At 36.2% G+C, this 20,251-nt stretch overlaps 1 protein-coding gene across 1 annotated transcript in view; it reads right to left on the minus strand.

Moving 5' to 3' along the window:
• Positions 1–5,687: 5,687 nt before the first annotated feature.
• Positions 5,688–20,251, minus strand: part of LOC140442760 (apolipoprotein D-like) — a 57,308-nt gene continuing 42,744 nt past the window's right edge. Inside the window, exons 4-5 of the mRNA XM_072533733.1 lie at positions 7,816–7,905; positions 5,688–5,903 (exon numbers count right to left, since the gene is read on the minus strand). Coding sequence (XP_072389834.1) covers positions 5,770–5,903; positions 7,816–7,905 — 224 coding nt within the window. The 3' untranslated portion in view covers positions 5,688–5,769. The remainder of the gene's footprint in view (positions 5,904–7,815; positions 7,906–20,251) is intronic.

Raw genomic sequence — 20,251 nt, forward strand, 5'->3', positions numbered from 1 at the left:
TATCACTGTGAACTGAACCTAATAGAAATAATGTGGAGTGAAGTGAAACGGTACATCTCCTCTAGGAATTTCCTCAGTCATGTTATAAAGTTTTACAATAAATTTTGGAACAGTACACAACATGCAAGATGACATTAAATCTATTATAATTTCATTAAAAGATGACTCGGATGAACTAGATTGTGAAAATAAAAATAATTAAAACTTGTATTTCTGAGGTATTCTCAAATACTTATTAATAAATGTTCACTAAAGGTAACTATGTGGTTAAGATTATTAATGTAGTTCATATAATTTAATAGCTGTGGTTAACCAACATATTATCTTTATTAGGTATAAAAGCATTTTAGGAATTAGGTTCATTTATTTAATTACGAATATACTAAGTATTAAACATTTAAGTTACCTAGACATATCTTAGTCTACCCTGAGTTTGGCAATGCTTATTTTACAAGAGTAGCAAAATTTACACTGGCAGTGGAATTGGCAACGCTGTTATCCTATATCCGTACACTGCCATCTGAATGTGATTTTCACAGAAGTCATCGCAGAAGATTGGAAAGTAGGAATCATACTTCCTATGTACAAAGGGGGAGACAAACGACTCTGCAAAAATTATAGATAATAATTTTAAATGTCGTCTACAAGATATTATCAGAAATTATATACAGCCGCCTGGAATCGTTTTCGGAGGAGATTATTGGTGAATACCAATGTGGCTTCAGACCAAAGAGGTCAACTATAGACCAAATACATATGTTAAGAGGTATACATGAAAAATGTGTTGAATATAACATACCTATTTACAACTTGTATATCGATTTCAAATAGGTGTTTGATGGAGTACATCGACAAAAGATGTTAAAGCAACTATCTATGTTAGGGATACCCAATAAGTTGGTTAAACTTATACGAATGACTCTAGAGGGTTCCAAAGCTATGGTAAGAATAGATGGAAATATGACGCAGGCCTTTGATATTGAAAATGGAGTTAGAAAGGTGATGCCTTATCAACAATACTTTTTAATCTAACTTTAGAAGCTGTTGTTAGAAAACTGGATATAAGCGGCTGTATTAATACAAGATCAATGCAAATATGCGCATATGCGGATGATGTTGCCATAATAAGCCGCAACAAAAGGGTATTAAGAAAAAGTTGTAAAACTGAAACGAGAAGCTGCTACCTTTGGTCTATATATAAATGAAAGCAAAACAAAATATTTGGAGTGCACAAAATCGAATGAACATGAGAATCTGAAGGTAGACAACCATACCTACAAATATGCCTCCACTTTTCCCTACCTAGGCTCAATAATAAATGACAACAACAACATCAGTCAAGAAATACAAGCACGGATTCTTAGCGGTAATAAGTGCTTTTATGTATACAAAGACTTAATGAAAAGTAAGTTACTGAATCGTGAGTCTAAGCTTAGAATCTGCAAAACACGAATTAGACCAGTGGTCACATATGGATGTGAAACATGGACCCTCTCAACCACTGATGAAAATCAACTGAGAATATTTGAGTGCAAAATACTAAGTAAGATATTTGGACCAACCCAATGCAGCGATGGTTCGTGGAGAATTAAAATGAACCACGAGCTGGATGAACTAATGCAGAGCGCAGATATTGTTAGATTTGTAAAGTCACAAAGACTAAACTGGCTTGGTCACCTAGAAAGAATGCCAGATAATCGAGCTGTAAAAGTAGTCCAGAGATGAAAGCCCCAAGGAAACAGAACAAGAGGAAGGCCCCGTAAAAGATGGATAGACGACGTAGAGAGGAATCTTAAGGCAGTGGCGAAGGAAAGTATCCGACAGGGCAGAATGGAAGAACATTGTTAAGCAGGCCAAGACTCACAAGGGGTTGTAGCGCCATTAGAAGAAGAAGCAGACTGATACATTTCTACTTGTTTTATCACGTTACAATTTATTGTCAATATGAGGCATTGTAATTAGCATATATGTATTTAGTTTTTTTAGCGTTTATAGTAATTCCCATCTCATCATTATTCAAACTTACGCTTTTAAATAGATCTTGTAGGTTTTACATGCTCGTTGCAATGATCACAGTGTCATCTGCATATCGTAAGTTGTTAAATACTCTCCTGCGGAACAACTCCTCTGCAGATCTTTATTTCTTCTGACTGTCGCCCATCAATTTAAACTGTGGCACTTTGGTTCTAATATAATGTTTGGATTATATTTATGATTTTACTGTCAACGTACTTATGCATAAATATTGATATTAGTTTGTAATGTGTTACTTTATCGAAAGCTTCTTCGCACTCACTAGAGTATAAGTGTAGGTCAACCTTTAAATCACTGAATCAGTATGAATAAAACAAAAGCTAAATTAGTAAATGTTAAGAGGAAATGTTTAATTTTGGTTTCAGGTTTCTTCCAGAGACGAATGAAACACTATGGCTAATGGTTTTAAGGAGCATTGGAACTTTTCAAATTGTTGTAGGGCTATTAGACGGCAAACACATTTTAATTAAGGCGCCTCCCAATTCTGGCAGTAAATATTCTAATTATAAAGGGCAGCACAGCGTGGTACTTATGGCTGTTGTTGGTTTCAAAGGATCTAAATTGCGCAATATATGAAATATTAGAGGACAATCTTCTACCCGATGGCCAATTCCTCGTTGGGAAATGAACAAGACTTCAATTACTGCTTAAGCAGAGCAAGAAGAATTTCAGAGAATGCATTCGGAATATTAGTAAGTCGTTTCCGGGTTTTCGAAAGACACTTAGCCGTACAGATAACAACAGTAAATAAAGTAGTTAACGCAACCTGTAGCTTTTTGTCAGTTGCTGTGTCGATAAGGAAATTGCTGACAATAGAGCTGCCATTCTAGGGCAATGGCAAAACGAAATCAGTGAACTAAGAACTTTTAAACCGTATGGTGGCTCACAGTTACCAGCCATGGCTAAGAAAATGAGATATTGATTAATGACTTATTTTAACAATGAAGGAGCTGTTGCCATGGCAATATAAGAATGTGTTTTAATTTGAGATATTATTTTGTATTATGCAGGACTATGTAGAACAACCTTATGAAGAATTGTAAAATTTTTGTCATTTGTATTTAACATTTGTCAGTCAAATTTCGTAACTAACAGCCAGTATCCGCTTGTCGTGTGTCAAGAAAATAAATGGTGAGATTTCGCTAATTCTAAATAGAAACATTCGCAAGTGTGAATAGAAACGCTGACATCCGATTATTATACGGATCCGACACACGACAGGTGGGAACGGATTGGAATGCTTAGTGACCGTTTTTTTACTCTATAAACAAACAAAATCAAGTTGGCATTAAATTGGTAAATATTGGTGGACACTTTTATTTGGTGGCCAACCGGTGTTCTGTCAAATCTGATATACAATCGTTCACTTTTATCTTGATAAAAATACATTTTTTATTTATTATGGTATTTTTTATTAACAAGTAATAAACACCTGTAATTAACCCATAAGCCTTCGGTTTTCCTGTCTTCTTTTGCACCTTTCATGATTACGTCCATAGGAGTGAACCATTTCACATTGGGAACGTATACATTGGCTGAACCTGAACACGATTTTTTTGATTTTTGTATTTTTAAACACTCTTAATTATAAGTACACCTTTAATTCTTAGCTTTTTGCTTGCGGTCGTTTACTCCAAAGCCCCTCTTTGCCATTCTTTCGACGATTTCATTATCCGCAGCTTGCCTCATACTTTTATTTCTGTAGTGTACACTACCTAAATTCCATAAACACTGGTATTCGCCATACAGTTCTACAAGTTTTAAACTTTCATTTTTGGTGAACTTCATTTTCACTATTTACACAAATCACAACTACAGCCGGAATGACAGCGTCCCTATGTACTCTCCTAGACTACTTTACTCTACCAGAATCTAGCGCGTTCCATGGGTAGAGTGCGCAGGCGAGTGAACATTTTGGCGGTGTTGGTGGTAGTAGAATATAGTTACATTGCCACATGTTGCTAGTCACTCTACTCTACCACCTACTATACACTCTACTTGCTACTCCACTGTGCTGAGCATGTTACGGGTAGAGTTACTATACTCTATTGCATTATTACTCTACCCGTGTAAACAAGTCTAAAGAATAGCAGTAAAAGCCAAACCAGAGATAATTTTAATCACACTAAATAAGTCATACCAAACTCAAAGTCACTAATGTGCCAAAAGCACTCAGTCCGTCGACTAGGAGAGCTGCTAAAACTAATCTTGAAATAGACAAATTACTAAAAATATTAACAAAAAATTACTATTAGAAGACAAGAACATTTTTTAAATTTACAGAAAAAGGAACACGACAAAAACAACAAACATTAACATGGTTAAAAAATGGTTTTTTTGGCATTTAAAATCTTGAGAACGATTTTCAAATTCTGTCTTAAGGCTTCCCGTTTTTTATATTTTGTATGATATTGTGACACTCGTACTTTTCTGATACGCCTTATAAGTTGAAAAATGTGAAATATTATCTACTTCTAACTATTTTTCTCCTAGCATCAGTTTCTTTCACATAATCTCATACTTACCGTAAATAAAATATCTTGTAAAAAGATACGTCGGATAATAAACTGACATCTTGTCATTTCACTACCATAAAAAAGCCTATTCTTTAGAGCTTCCAAAAATACGAAGATTACCAACCATAGAATACGAAAATCATGCAAAACAGTGGCGGCTCGTGACTACTAAAAGAGATGGTGCACAAAAAGATAAATTTCATCATCATTATCTTTGGCTTGATAATCCTCTGTGGATCCTGGCTTGCTCTAAGATTAGTCGCCATTCTATTTAGTTTCTGGCAACGTGTTGTCATCTTCTGACTTCTAGTATCCCTAAACTGGTCCCAACTCTATCCAACCACCTAATTCGCGGTCGGCCTCTGCTTCTTTTTCCTATAGGTGTTCCTGTCGTTAGCTTTTTGGCAATCATGTTGTCAGGCATTCGTATTATGTGTCCGGCCCATCTAAGTCGCTGTGTTTTAATGAACGTTACGACATTTGGTTTAATAAAAAAGAGTTGTTATAATTCAAAATTAAATCTTTTGCGCCACTACCCTCGATCGTTTATAGCTTCAAACATTTTTCGGAGTATCTTACGCTCGAATGTTTCCAGAAGTCTTTAATCCTTCTGCGTTAGAGTTCACGTTTGCGCCCCAAATGCCCTATTTGTAAGGTTTATTCGCCTTTTAATTTCTTCGCTTGTTTTATTGGTAGTAATCACTAGCGAGCCAAGGTATGTGAAGCTGTCAACACGTTCAAAGATATGACGTCCAAATGCTGTTTCTCATTCCTCATTTGCTATAGTATCTTTAGTAACCAACATGTATTTGCTACGCCCTATTATGTCAATTTCATCGCCGTATGATAAGATTTGTATAGATCTATTCCTAATAGTACCGCCGTCTCTAATTAGCGTCTCTCGGACTGCCTTTTCCAAGGCAATGTTACATAGGAGGCAAGCCAGGGCATCTCCTTGTCTGAGTCTATCCTTTATCTCAAAGGATCGAGAATTTTTTTCCTGTATTCTAACGCTGGATTTTAAGTTAGACATTTCATTTTCGTTAATCAGATAAGTTTTTCTGGTATACCAAACTCACGCATTGATTGGATTGGTTATTATTAACTCATTTATATGATTTTTTAAATAAATATATCTACATCAAAACATATTTTATTGTTAAAAAAAACATAGTTTTCAGTAATAACTGAAAATCGTATATTTAGTCTATTTTATAATTTAATAATCACAGACATCTTGTTCTGTTTGTGTTAAATAGGATGTAGGAAGACTGTTGTCTTTGATAATTTTGAAAGCCGCATCTATATCAACTTGTGATGGATCAGAACCTCTTGTTTGAATAAAAAGACTCACTACAACAGAAAAAAAAATTAAAGCTATTAATTTTAATATAAAACTTTAATATTAATGAAATCAAGTAGAAGGCTACACACACTTTGTTTTAAAAGATATTTTAAGATAAGACAATATCTTCTCCTTTTGTTTTTTGTCAATTTAGTATATCTAGCCCGTTAACACCATTTTACCCAGCAACGTTTCGTTTTTGTATAGTGTCAACAATACAAATTCATTTTATATTTTCATTTTGTACTTTGTTTGAAAATAGTTGCCAGTACATTTTATGAAAAAAAATTTAAGTTGTGTCTTCCGAATAAAGGTCATTTTATTTTTGTGTAAGGAATGTTGTCGGGACTTGGGAAAGCTAAATTAGCAAATATATATATATATATATATATATATATATATATATATATATATATATATATATATATATATATAATATAGGCCCCTGGCTTTTAAAAACTTTTTTATATTCCTCCATTTTTTTCGGCCCCTTGCTTTCTCTCTCCAATTTCTCACGCCCATTTCTGACAAGTCTTGCTTTACTGCTTCCAACCATTTCTTCTTTGGACGTCCTCTTCTTTTTTTACCCATTTCTCCCTCCTTCAGTATTGTTTTAACATTTCGATTCTCTGGCCTTCGTATAATGTGACCAAGCTATCTAGCTCTTTGGGCTCGTATTTTTGCCGTAATTGCTGGTTTTCCATACATCCTCATTATTTCTTTATTTGTTCGTCTTCTCCAAATATTCTCTGTCGTCTTTATTCCCCCGAAGATTTTTCTGAGTACCTTTTTTCCCAGATCTCTACTTTCTTTTCTTCCTGCTAGTTCATAATCCACGTTTCACTGGCATACATCACTGTGGGTCTAGTTACTGTCTCGTAGACTCACAGTTTAGCTGTTCTTGACACTTTTTTGCTTTCAGTAATGAATTTAGTGACCCTATCGCTCTCCTTCCCTTTATTAATCTTTTTCTTCTTGGTTACTTTTTCTATGGTTACTCCTAAGTATTCAAATTCTGACACTTTTTCAAAACTATAGACAGTGTCTGCTCCTTTCATTTTGATATATTTGCTATTTCTCCTCTCATTTCCATATATTGCATTTTTGTTTGGTTTATTATTAATCCGTATCTTATCGCTTTTTCTTCAAATTTCTGGAAAACTTTTTCTAAATGTTTTTTTGTTCTCGCTAGTATCATCACATCATCCGCGTACGCTATGTACTGTTCCCTGCTATTGATCCTGTTGAGTCCTATTGAAAATAGTCCTGTTTGTGCTCATATTTGATCTTCTTACGATTTATTCTAATACTAGGTTGAATAAATTCGTTGATAGCGGATCCCCTTGGTTTAAACCTCTATTCACTGTGAACTGTCTTGAAAAGCTTCCTTTCATTGTTATCCTATTCATCGTGTTCCTAAGCATCATTCTCACTAGCCGTATAAGCTTTTCAGGCATTTCTAATGTTCTCATGGCCTCATATAGCATCGTTCGATTTAGGGAGTCATATGCTTGTTTAAAAACGATAAATAGCATATGTAATCCTAAGTTTTGTTTGTAGTTATTATTTTGTATTAATTTTAACATACTTATTTGATCAGTAGTTGTTCTTCCCGATTTAAAACCTCCCTGGTATTCTCCAATCCCTTTGTTATCATATTTTATTAATCTGTTCCTAATAATGTTTGCAAGTATTTTATAGACTACTTATAAATAGAATTATAACAATATTAGTAGTTGTTTTATATATTGGACTATTATTTAAGTTTAGTTATTTTCGTGAATGAATTCAATATTTTTAATTTTACTAAGTAAAATATAATTATATATATATATATATATATATATATATATATATATATATATATATATATATATATATATATATATATATAGATAAAAAGAAAAAAATAGTACATACTTCCAGTAACATCATTTTGTGCAGAACAAGAGAAACCCACAGAAAATCCTGTATAGTCTGTCCCAAGAATCCAAAAAGGTACGGTTAAATCTGAAAATAATCAATTATTTAAAAACATATATAAGAAATATTTAAATTCATAACCAAGAATCTGTGAGTCGTAGAAAAAATATTTCAAATAAAAAATGAAGCTGAGACAATTCTGAACAAAAATGTGTTTTGTGTAAAATAAACCGTTCTCTCAAAAATATGGCTTGAAGCGACGCGACGCGGCTACGGGCACTACAACAATTTTAAATAAAATTTTAAAAAACAAATTTAATCAGAGTATACCATCGACAAAAATCAAAAATTATTTTAAAGGTGAAGTGTGCAGCTTTTTTATGCAATTTTTGTATTTTGTTATAATTAAAATCGGTTTCTGTAAAGTATTAAATAAATAAACGTTGCGCAATTTTTACCATTTTTGCAATTCTCATAAGATCAATAAAATGTGTCACTTTTCCATTAATTTTTTCCAATATAGAATTTTCATTCTTCAAAACTTCCCCAATCTTCCCAATCTTCAAAATCTATGGCATGAAATTTCGATTTAGATTTTTGACAACAAATGTGAGGCATTTGAAATATGCTTAAAAAACGCTGGATTTAAAATTTCAAATTACAAAATATTACACATCACGGAAAATACTTCCATGAAGACGGAATGTGGCGAAATTTGTAGATGAAGTAGTGTAGTTTAAACGTACTTGTGTAATAAAAAACGCAGTTTTAAATGTTTTAGATCGTTTGTAATGTGAAAGTTTAAATTCGACATTTTTTAGGCATATTTCATATTCCTCACTGGAGACTGGGCTTTAACAATGAAATTTTCTTAGTGGCCGTTTAATGCTAAAGTGATATATTTTAATGATCTCATGAGAATCGTTAATAATGCAAAAATCGCTTAACGTTTCTTTATTTAATTACTATTTTAATGGGAATAAGCCACAACTGAAGTTTAAAATAAGTTTATTGACGTTTTAATTTCCACTTCGGAAATCGTTCTTAAAATACAAATATTAGTAAATTAAACAAATTTTGTTATTGTTTATTTATTTAACACTTTTATAGAAACTGACTTTAATTGGGGCAAAATACAAAAATCCCATAAAAAAACTACACTCTTCAACTTTAAAACGTGTTGTGATTTTTGTCGATGGGACACTCTGATCAAAAGATATCGAAGTTTCACCGTCGAATTGATACAAATTTTATTTAACCCTGCGTTAGTGTGCATAGATAAATTAGCACGATAAGTGTTCCGGGGTGTCATACCCCAAACTAAACTAACGCAGGAAGTTGAAATTTTTAAAATATAATTACCTATTTAAAATGGTTAATCTTTTTTACTTATTTATGATTCAAATAAATTAAATATAGTATTGTAAAAGTCTTATATTTAAATGTTAAATATCATTTATTCAACATATTGCAATTGTGCTAGTCAAAAAACACGAGTGAACAATAATACATAATAATATACTCAGATATTATAAAACATTTTATTGTTCACACAACTTTAAATAAACCAATAGCCTGAGATTCTACAAATTAAAGAAAAAAATGTTTGCCAAAATACATTGGAAAATAAAAAAGTTACGACTCCTCAAAATTGTGACAATTTGAACACATCATTATTGCGTGTTCGAAACAAATTGGAGTATCACATCGCATGCATATATAAAAAGTCTTCCTATCTTTATTTCTTGGATAAACAGAACATCTACTGCTTGTCCTACGTCGCTTAGATCCCAATTAATGTACCTCAGGTTGCCGATTAGCACGTAGTGGTCGACGCGAAGAAGGGTTTTGTCTTCGTAACTCAGAAATCAGATGCATACCCAGTTCTTTTAAAAAAAATTCGTGTATTTGTTTTATGTATATATATATATATATATATATATATATATATATATATATATATATATATATTGTTACGTAAAAATATGAGTCATAGTTTTAACCTGTAACATGTTTTTATTCTAATATGTTGTAGAGTTTACGAGAGGCCTCGATTTACCTGAGCGACCTTCCAGAACCGATGCGAGGGAAATCCAGTTTGCCTTTACCGTTTCGCCATCGAAGGTTTTAGATTTTTCGAGATAACGGCACTGGTATATAATGACGGAACTTTATTTTGGAAGGGACAGTTAATTCTCAAGACCCGCGCTCGCGAATTTGTTACGTACGGATATAATAAATTATTGTCAGATAAGTTAATATAAATAAAGAAATAAATTAAATCCGTAAGTGTTATAAATATTGAACCTTTTAATAAATTCACAACTAATAGTGGCAGAAGTGAGATCGAACATAAATTAGACTTATAATAATAATACAAGTGAATATAAAATAAATTGTGAAAATGACGACGATTTATGAGCTGACAGTGACTAATTTAAGAAGACATCTCGAAGACAGAGAATTAGCTTCTACCGGAAAAAAGGCTGAGTTAGTCCAACGACTAAAGTACGCTTTGCTAGAAGAAGGACTAGATCCAGAGACTTATATATTTGAAGATGCTGTTATCTCGTCGATTTCGAAATTAGAGAACAAAGTTTCTGACGATATTTCGAAGGTATCTTCTGATGTAGCCAAAGTTTCTGGTGACATCGCATCATTAGAGAACAAAGTTTCTGACGATATTTCGAAAGTTTCTTCTGATGTAGCCAAAGTTTCTGGTGACATCGCGTCATTAGAAAACAAAGTTTCTAACGAGATTTCGTCCCTGGAAAGCAAAGTTTCTGCTAACATCTCTTCGGAAATCTCTAAAGTCACTTCTGAGATGTCTGCCCTCGACGATAGAATATCTTCGTTAAAAAACCAAGTTGCTGCCGATATGTCGGCCTTCGAAGAAAAGATGAAAGAGATGGAAAAGAAGCTGGAGGAAACAGGGACAGCAGAGAGAGGAAACAATCCAATTACAGCAGAGACAAAAGAAGACGAGACGAAATGTAAGTTGGAGACACGGCCGAAATTTGAAGGAAGTGGAGGTTCTATTCATGTTAAAGTCCCAACTTTCGACGGAAAATCATCATGGAAAAACTACATGAAACAGTTCGAATCAGCCGCAAGAGCAAATGGATGGTCTGAAAAAGAAAAGGCGGTAAACCTGACTATCGCTCTTCGAGGAGATGCCTTAGATGTGCTTCAGACCATAGCCGTAGAGGAGACCGATGATTTCGAACAACTGAAGAAGAGGTTAAATATGCGATATGGCCACGAACATTTGGAGCATGTATATCAGTCGCAGCTTAAAAATCGTAGACAGAAGAAAGATGAGGCTCTTCAAGAATATGAGGTAGATATTGCCAGATTAGTACGATATGCTTATCCAACAGCTCCCGAAGACATGATGGAAAAATTGGCCGTTCAAACGTTTATTGATGGTCTTCGTGATCATGAAATGCAGAGAACACTACGATTAGCTCGTCACAAGACGCTGGTTGATGTCCTATCCGCCGCCCTCGAATACGAGTCAGCTACGCAGGCCTCTGGCGGGTACAGTAAAGTTAGGACTGTAAAAGAGGAAGGAGATGAAGATAAACTTGACCAGCTCGTTAATATGATGAAAAGCATGACATACAAGAAAACGAAGACCATCAGATGCTGGAATTGTGGCGAAATAGGACACGTACGAAGCTCCTGTAAGCACCCTAGGTACGACGCAAATCAAGAAACTCACCATCAGGAAAACTAGAACGGGTCAGCCTTAGGGGGGCAGCTTCGACCCAGAACTTTTCCAAAGACCCTCTCATACTAATAGCTTCTTTGAAATGTCGTGAAGATAGTGTATATGTAGATGGAGACATAAATGGTAAAAAGCATACGTTGTTGGTGGATACCGGAGCGACCAGAACCATTATACGCCCGACAGTTATAAACAGCCGAAAGAAACTGTTACCAACGAGGTTACGACTTCGGACCGCTACAGGTGAAAATGCCAACATTCATGGAGAAATCCAGGTACAATTGGGAATTGGGGCAGAAAAGTTTGTCCATACTGTTATAGTTGCTGACATCGAAGAGGATGTTATATTAGGAATGGACGTAATGAATATGCATGGATTCCAATTGGATTTTAAGAATAAGGTAATCAAAGTTGGCAACGAGGAGGTATTTCTCCATCCACATAATGACAACACTGTGCAAGCAGCCATTACAGAAGATACAGTCGTGCCTGCGAGAAGCGAAACGATCATAGTAGCGCGACTACAGGGAATTGTAGACGAAGGGAGACCTGTTATGATGGAGCCTTGGAACCACGACGATGAGGTTGGCCGTGGAATCATAATTGGAAAGGAATTGGTGACTTCGGCTAAAGAAATTCCTGTGAGACTTATCAATGTCAACGACTACCCAGTGACCATAAAGAAAGAGACAAAAGTAGGAACTTGTGTACCTGTGACATCCATAATTCGTCAGGCGACAACATCTGATAATTCCAACGACAAATTCGACCAAATGGTTGCAGTTGCAGGACAGTCTCTAAACCAGATGGAGAAAAGGAAATTAAGGGAATTTCTTCGGCAGTATCGTGATATTTTCGTACCGAAAGGAGGAAAAACGGGAAGAACTACCGTTGTTAAGCATAAAATTGATACTGGTAATGCTAAGCCAATTCGTCAAACAGCTCGACGATTACCACAGGCAAAAAGAGAGGAAGCTGAAACGATTGTTCAGGAAATGAAGAAAGACGGGGTGATAGAACCTTCTACGAGCCCATGGGTCTCTCCGGTGGTCCTGGTTAAGAAGAAAGACGGAACGACGAGGTTCTGTGTGGATTACCGTTTGCTGAACAACGTTACCAAGAAGGATAGTTATCCTCTGCCTCAGATCGATGACACATTGGACACATTGGCTGGAAGTAAATTGTTTTCTACTTTGGATTTGAAGTCTGGATACTGGCAGGTAGAAATGGACCCAGTAGATAAAGAAAAGACAGCCTTCACCACAGGATCTGGATTGTGGCAATTCAACGTTATGCCATTTGGACTTTGTAATGCTCCTGCGACATTTGAGAGGCTTATGGAAAATGTGTTGAGAGGGTTATCTTGGAAAACATGCCTGGTTTATTTAGATGACATAATCGTCTTGGGGGAGACATTCGAAGATCATTTGAGGAATTTAGAAAACGTTTTTAATCGACTTAAAGCTGCCCAATTGATGCTAAACCCCAAGAAGTGCCAGCTATTTCAAGGTAAAGTCAATTATCTGGGTCATATAGTCAGTAAAGAAGGAGTGGCCGTGGATAAGGGAAAAATCGATTCCATTAAGGAATGGCCAAAACCAACTGACAAACATCAAGTGAGAAGTTTTCTTGGACTATGTACTTACTACCGGAGGTTTATTAAGAAGTTTGCAGATATCGCTAAGCCATTAACGCGACTTACAGAGGAAGCAAGAGAATACCGCTGGGATATAGACTGCCAAAATGCCTTTGAAACGTTGAAAAAGCATTTAATAACAGCACCAATTTTAGGGTATCCACTGCCAGAAGGAGAGTTCATCTTAGATACGGACGCAAGTAATGTGGGAATTGGAGGAGTGCTGTCTCAAATTCAAGGAGGACAGGAACGAGTTCTCGGATATTTTAGTAAAGTTCTTTCAAAACCTGAACGGAATTATTGCGTCACGAGAAGAGAACTTCTGGCAGTAGTGAAATCAGTAGAGCACTTCTCTCAATACCTCTATGGCAGAAAGTTTCTAATCCGAACCGACCATGCCGCCCTTAAGTGGTTGATGCAGTTTAAGAATCCAGAGGGTCAGATAGCCAGGTGGATCGAACGACTCCAAGAATACGATTTTAAGATTGAGCACCGGGCCGGAGTTAGCCACAGAAACGCTGATTCACTTTCCAGAAGGCCATGCTCAGCAGAGTGTTCCCACTGCAACAAAACGGAATCCAAGGAAGCAGCAGTGCTAAGAACGACGATTGTCAACAACGACTGGACGCCTACTAAGATCAGGGAAGAACAAGAGAGAGATCCAGTTATACAAAAAATCCGAAAATGGAAAGAGGAAAACCGTCGACCACCTTGGCAGGAAATAACAAACCTATGCTCAGTAGTTAAGACGTATTGGGCCCAGTGGGACTCATTTATCATCGAAGATGGCTTGCTTAAACGAGTCCTGGAAAATGATGACGGTTCAGAGAAGAGAAGACAGTTGGTGATCCCAAAGAGCAGAATAGCCGAAGTACTTCGTCAGTTACACGACAGTCCATCGGGAGGGCATTTTGGTGTAAGGAAAACCCTTCAGCGAATTCGGGAACGGTTTTATTGGATGAACAGTTCCGACGACGTAAAAGACTGGTGTAAGAAATGTACTATTTGTGCTACGAGTAACGGGCCTCACCGAAAAAGGAGAGCTCCTATGAGACAATATAATGTTGGAAGCCCGTTTGAAAGAATAGCTTTGGACATCGCTGGGCCATTTCCAGAAAGTGAAAATGGAGGCAAGTACATGCTGGTAGTAATGGATTACTTTACTAAGTGGGTCGAGATTTACGCACTTCCAGACCAGAAGGCCGCCACCGTTGCAGATAAGTTGATCCAAGAATATATCAGCCGATTTGGAGTGCCTTTGGAGATCCATAGTGACCAAGGCAGGAACTTCGAAAGCGATCTATTCCAAGGAATATGTGATAGACTAGGCATGAAGAAAACAAGAACTACCGCGTATCATCCGCAATCGGATGGTATGGTAGAACGAATGAATAGGACAGTTGGCAAGTATTTGACAAAGATGGTGTCCGATCATCAGCGAGACTGGGACCAATACCTTCCGTTCTTCACAATGGCCTACAGATCTGCTGTTAACGAATCAACAGGCCAGACACCAGCCAAAGTCCTATTCGGACGCGAAATGCGACTACCTTGTGATCTCGAGTTTGGATGTAAACCTGGAGAAGATGTAGCAGGTGAAGATTATGTGATCGAATTAAGAAGAAGAATGGACGATGTACATGAGTTGGTCCGTTCCCACCTTCAGATCGCTAGCGACAGAATGAAGAAACGGTACGATACACAAGCCGAAAAGGGTTGCTTTAAGAAGAACGACAAAGTATGGCTGTATAATCCCAAGAAGCGAAAAGGTTGTTCTCCCAAATTGCAACAGTTTTGGGAAGGTCCATACCTCATTATGGAGAAGATCAACGATGTCATCTACCGAATAAGCAAGATTCCGAGGGGAAAGCCGATGATAGTACACCATAACCGGTTGGCGTCTTTCGAAGGTGACCACAACGTAGATGAAGAAGTGGAAGTAAACCAAATCCACGATGTGTCTGACCTCACGTTTGAGGAATTCATGGGTGCCTATGGAGGTACCGGTAAAGCGAGACATGGTGTTACCACTGAAGAAAAGCAAGATCTACTCGCGCTCCCCGATGACTACTCGCTGGCCCTTACCATCCCGGCCAGTATCAAAGACGCACCAGGGTTGGCATCCGTCTTTCGAAGGAAGTTTGGTCGAGTTGCAGAACTTCAATGCCAAGTGCCAGCTCCCGGTAAAACCTTGAAACTCCAAGATACATCACGTTACCTTTTCTACCTGGTAACAAAAGACACTGCCCGTGACCAACCTACCTACCGAGATGTATGGGAAGCCTTACTTCAATTGAGAGAGCACGTACTAGAGTCCGACGTGCAAAAGTTAGCCATGTCAAAGTTGGAGTGCCGCCAATTAGATTGGAGGGTTATCCGAAATATGGTGGAGGAGATCTTTAAAGACACCGAAGTCCAGGTGTTAGTCTGTTGCAATCCGCATAGTTACTGGTGCGGAGAGAAAACCGTCCCTTGTCATTTTTATACAACTGGAAGTTGTAAAAGAGGGTCCAGTTGCCGATACCAGCATACCGTTCCAGTTCTAGCCCCGACAAGGTTCCAGGAGGAACCATCTTTTGAGAGGGGGGCAATGTTACGTAAAAATATGAGTCATAGTTTTAACCTGTAACATGTTTTTATTCTAATATGTTGTAGAGTTTACGAGAGGCCTCGATTTACCTGAGCGACCTTCCAGAACCGATGCGAGGGAAATCCAGTTTGCCTTTACCGTTTCGCCATCGAAGGTTTTAGATTTTTCGAGATAACGGCACTGGTATATAATGACGGAACTTTATTTGGAAGGGACAGTTAATTCTCAAGACCCGCGCTCGCGAATTTGTTACGTACGGATATAATAAATTATTGTCAGATAAGTTAATATAAATAAAGAAATAAATTAAATCCGTAAGTGTTATAAATATTGAACCTTTTAATAAATTCACAACAATATATATATATATATATATATATATATATATATATATATATATATATATATATATATATATAACTTGAGCATTGACTCCAGCTGTATTCAAAAACGAAAAAAACAGTATCAAAGTCCAACGACGGCTAGTTCTTGATACGATGTAATTAGCAGATAACTTATCCAGTGTGTCTACACTGCCTTTGGTTGAATAATTGTTAAATTAAAAACTGTTACCAGTTTTTTTGATTATAGTATCATCATGATGCAATGTAGAAAAGATGATTACATTTTTTGACTTTTTTTTGGCACATATGAGACAGCCGTTATATCTTCTTTGAAGGCAAATTTTAAACTGCGAATTTCTATTTCTCGTGAGTTCAGTGTGTTGGAAATTTCTTTTTATTCTTTGTAACTGTCCCAACCGGTGTAAGATGATAAGTCTGAAATAGACTGATCATAAGCGGATAACTGGTAAACCAGTTATCGAAAGTAATATTACGGTTAGTACCAGAAACTAGCCCAATCAAACGTTCAACGTATGTTTTGCGGATTGTTACTTTGTCGGAAAAGTCCTTCTGGCAGTGTGCCGACATAAACTTTCGTGTTTAGACAGCAGTAAGTTTTGGAATCCACTAACGCAAATACTTTTAATCCATACTGGATTATTCGGTATGTATTGAAGAAATGACACACGTCCCCCGAATGATTCCAGTTTTTCGTTTATTGTAAGATATTGACTTGGTATGTAGTGTGTCTTACAGTTGCCGACGAATTGATCAAATAATCCTGTAATTGCTGCCGATTTGTCAATCTGTTTCCATTCTACTCTATTTTGCACGTTGTCGAATCGCAAACATTGCAACAAAATGGAATATCTCTATTGTGACATTATTGTTCCAATAAGATCAATACCGCTGCCATCAGTATTCCAAAGATCTGAAATATTTTGTCGGTTTGACTTGTTAAGTCCCGTTAAATAGAGCAGGTCTATAACAGCTGTTATTTCTTTTATGTCAGTCTCTTGGACTAAATACTGATGTCGTGCATCGTGCCGTGGGGTTTTCGTCGCTCATTTTATATTTGTGTTCTCAAGAATGCCATCTAACATTTGAATCACGTACTTGAGAAACCCCATAAGTCATAATTTTACCAAAATCGTTTTTTCACTTAAATGGACTTTTAAACTCTAAATACACATTTTCGTAAAGAAACGCCTTCAGTCAGCACATTCGTAACCTATCTATAGCGGTATGATTTGGCGATTTATTAGAGAAACACCATAAGTCAACGACTAAAGGAGTTTCACCTATGCAGCAGCGCGCGTGTCGTTATAAGTTGGCGCAATAATGCCAATAATTTTCAGTCAAGTTCAATCTTGTGTTGTGAATGCACGTAGATAAATAAATGTGTAGTGAATACGAATAATATTGTGGATTACTTATTTGTATTGTATCTTAACAAAAATATTTTAAAATGAGAAAGCGACAGTAATCAACGATATTAATTTACCTCTTAATCAGAAAAAAAAAGGAATAAAGAAACCCTATGAATATAAAAAAGAAATAATAAAACGAGCTAGAGTCAAAGATAACGAATACATAAATTGAAAGGGGAAGAATGTTCCTGCAGTTTCTTTTCTATCCTCCAAAGATTGCAAGCAAGTTGATAATTTGGTCTTTTCTAATAAAAAGTTTGGAAACAATTTTTTGTTGACTGATCAATCTAAAGTTGTTAATATGTACTTAATTTTAGGTGAAGGAAAAAGTGCTTTTCATTGAAACGTAGCGATGAAAAAATGCAGATTTTCCAACGATTAAGGGACCTGACTACAGAAACTGAGCAATATTGTTACTTAAAAAGCCTAATTCCCGCAACGGAAGTTAAGCAACAACGAAGAAGAAAACAACTTGGTGACTGTTCAAAACCTAATAGAAGTAGTAGCTGTGTATACTCCATATCAACACCTAATAGAAAAATTACCGTTTGTAAATTAGCCTTCTGTTTGCTTCACTTAGTAACAATTGACCGCTTGAGAAGCGGCTTGTACTTCTTCTAAGTGCAGGAAAATCACCATTCGACAAACGGGGAAAAAGTACCCCAGACAATGCAATTTCTGGTATTATTACAGATGCTATTCGTGAATCATATCCCACAAAATTAGCTCACTACACTAGCAAGGAAAAGTATAATGAGAAGATATTACTCTTATCTAGAAAACGTTTACAAAAAAATTTTCGGAATATGCCACTGTTATGTATTCATATATATATATATATATATATATATATATATATATATTCGGTTTTTTATAACGTCTTACGACGTTGTCCGACTCCCAAACGCCACTGTATTCTGTCTTGAGTTAGGTCTTCGTCCAGATTTCGAGCGCTAATCGCTTTCCTAACTCCCAAGTTCCAGCTCTGTGGTGGTCTTCCTCGTTTCCTCTCGTTTCCTCTTCTCTTGCCACATCATCGTTTTTTCAAGGCAATCTTTCGTCCCCCATTCGGCTCACATGCCCATACCATATGAGCTGTTTTCTCTCAATATCCTCAACTATAGTGCCCTCTATACCCATTTGTTGTTTTATCACTTCATTCCGTATTCTGTCGGCTCTTGATATTCTCATCGATCTTCTGATGGCATCCATTTCCGTGGCTTCGACCTTTTTCTTATATTTTTCGGTTATTCTCCATGTCTCAGCTCCATAAAGTAGGCTAGTTTTAACCATTGTCTCATAGATGTTCCATTTTCTTTTCTTTGATATTTCTTTACTCCATAGAACTCCGTTCAAACATGCTATAGCTCTTCGTGCTTGTATAATTCGATGTTTTATTTCTCGTTCGTTTTTTCCACTACGGTCGAAGATGACGCCCAGGTATTTATATTCGTTGCATGGATTTATTTTTTGATTGTCATCGATATCGAGTTGTTCTGCTTCAGCTCCAATTGAGAGGTATTTTGTCTTTTCTAAATTGATATCTAATCCCCATTTCTGGTATTCTTCAATTAATTTTCTAAGCATGTATTCCATGTCATCTTTGTCATTTGAGATCATCACCTGATCATCTGCAAACTGTAAAGTATATATGTAATCCTGATCGTTCAATTGTATACCCATTCCTTTGACTTTCCTTTTCCATTGTTTCAGAGCTGCAGAGATATAAATCTTAAATAGAGTCGGAGAGATACAACATCCTTGTCTGAGACCCTTAGTAACTGCAAATTTTTCAGCTAAGAGGTTTCCGAATTTCATTTGGGAGTTTGAACCATAGTATAGATCTTTGAGAGCACTAACCAATGTTTGATGTATGTTTGATGTGCCCAGGACTTCCCATAGTTTATTTAGCAGGACTGTGTCATATGCCTTCTCAAGATCTACAAAAGTCATATGTAACTCTCTATTTGTTACAATTTTCTTTTCTATAATTTGTTTAAGACAGAAGATGTTATCTGTACATGAACGACCTGCTCTAAATCCTCCTTGTTCTTCGTCTTCAGACGATTGATAATCTTCCTCTATCAGGCCCCGTAGTATTCGACCGCATAGTCGACTCATTGAGCTTGTGACCGATATCCCTCTATAGTTTTTACAATTTCTCCTGTTACCTTTTTTATACATTGGGGTCATATATGCTGTTTTCCATTCATCTGGTGTTGGATGTCCATTAATATATTCGTTAAATATCACCGTGATCATTCTGTGTAATTTCTCTGAGCCATTCTTTATTAATTCCGTAGTTACTCCCTTTGGTCCACTTGCTTTTCCATTCTTCATCCCTGCTATAGCTTTTTGAACTATGTTGATATCTATGGTAATATGCTCTCCCAGAATTTCGATTCTTGATGAATTCATATCTTCTTTAAATTCGTCTCTGTTCTCATTTAATAGATGTTTGTAATAATGTGTCCAATCCTCGGGATTTATGGGATTTAGAATCACTTTCTCGTTAGTCGGCTTCTTAACAGAGTTTATAAACTTCCACGCCTCAGTGCATTGTCGTCCTCCAATATAAAATTATATCTCTCTGCACCTTCTATCCCATATCTCATTTTTGGAGGTCATAATTATCTTTCTAGTTTTCTTCTTCATTTCATTGTATCGGTCTTTGTCTGCGTCATCTTTTGTATTCAACCACTT

The sequence above is a fragment of the Diabrotica undecimpunctata genome, chromosome 6 (genome assembly GCF_040954645.1).
Source record: "Diabrotica undecimpunctata isolate CICGRU chromosome 6, icDiaUnde3, whole genome shotgun sequence".
Classification (NCBI taxonomy): Eukaryota; Metazoa; Arthropoda; class Insecta; order Coleoptera; family Chrysomelidae; genus Diabrotica; species Diabrotica undecimpunctata.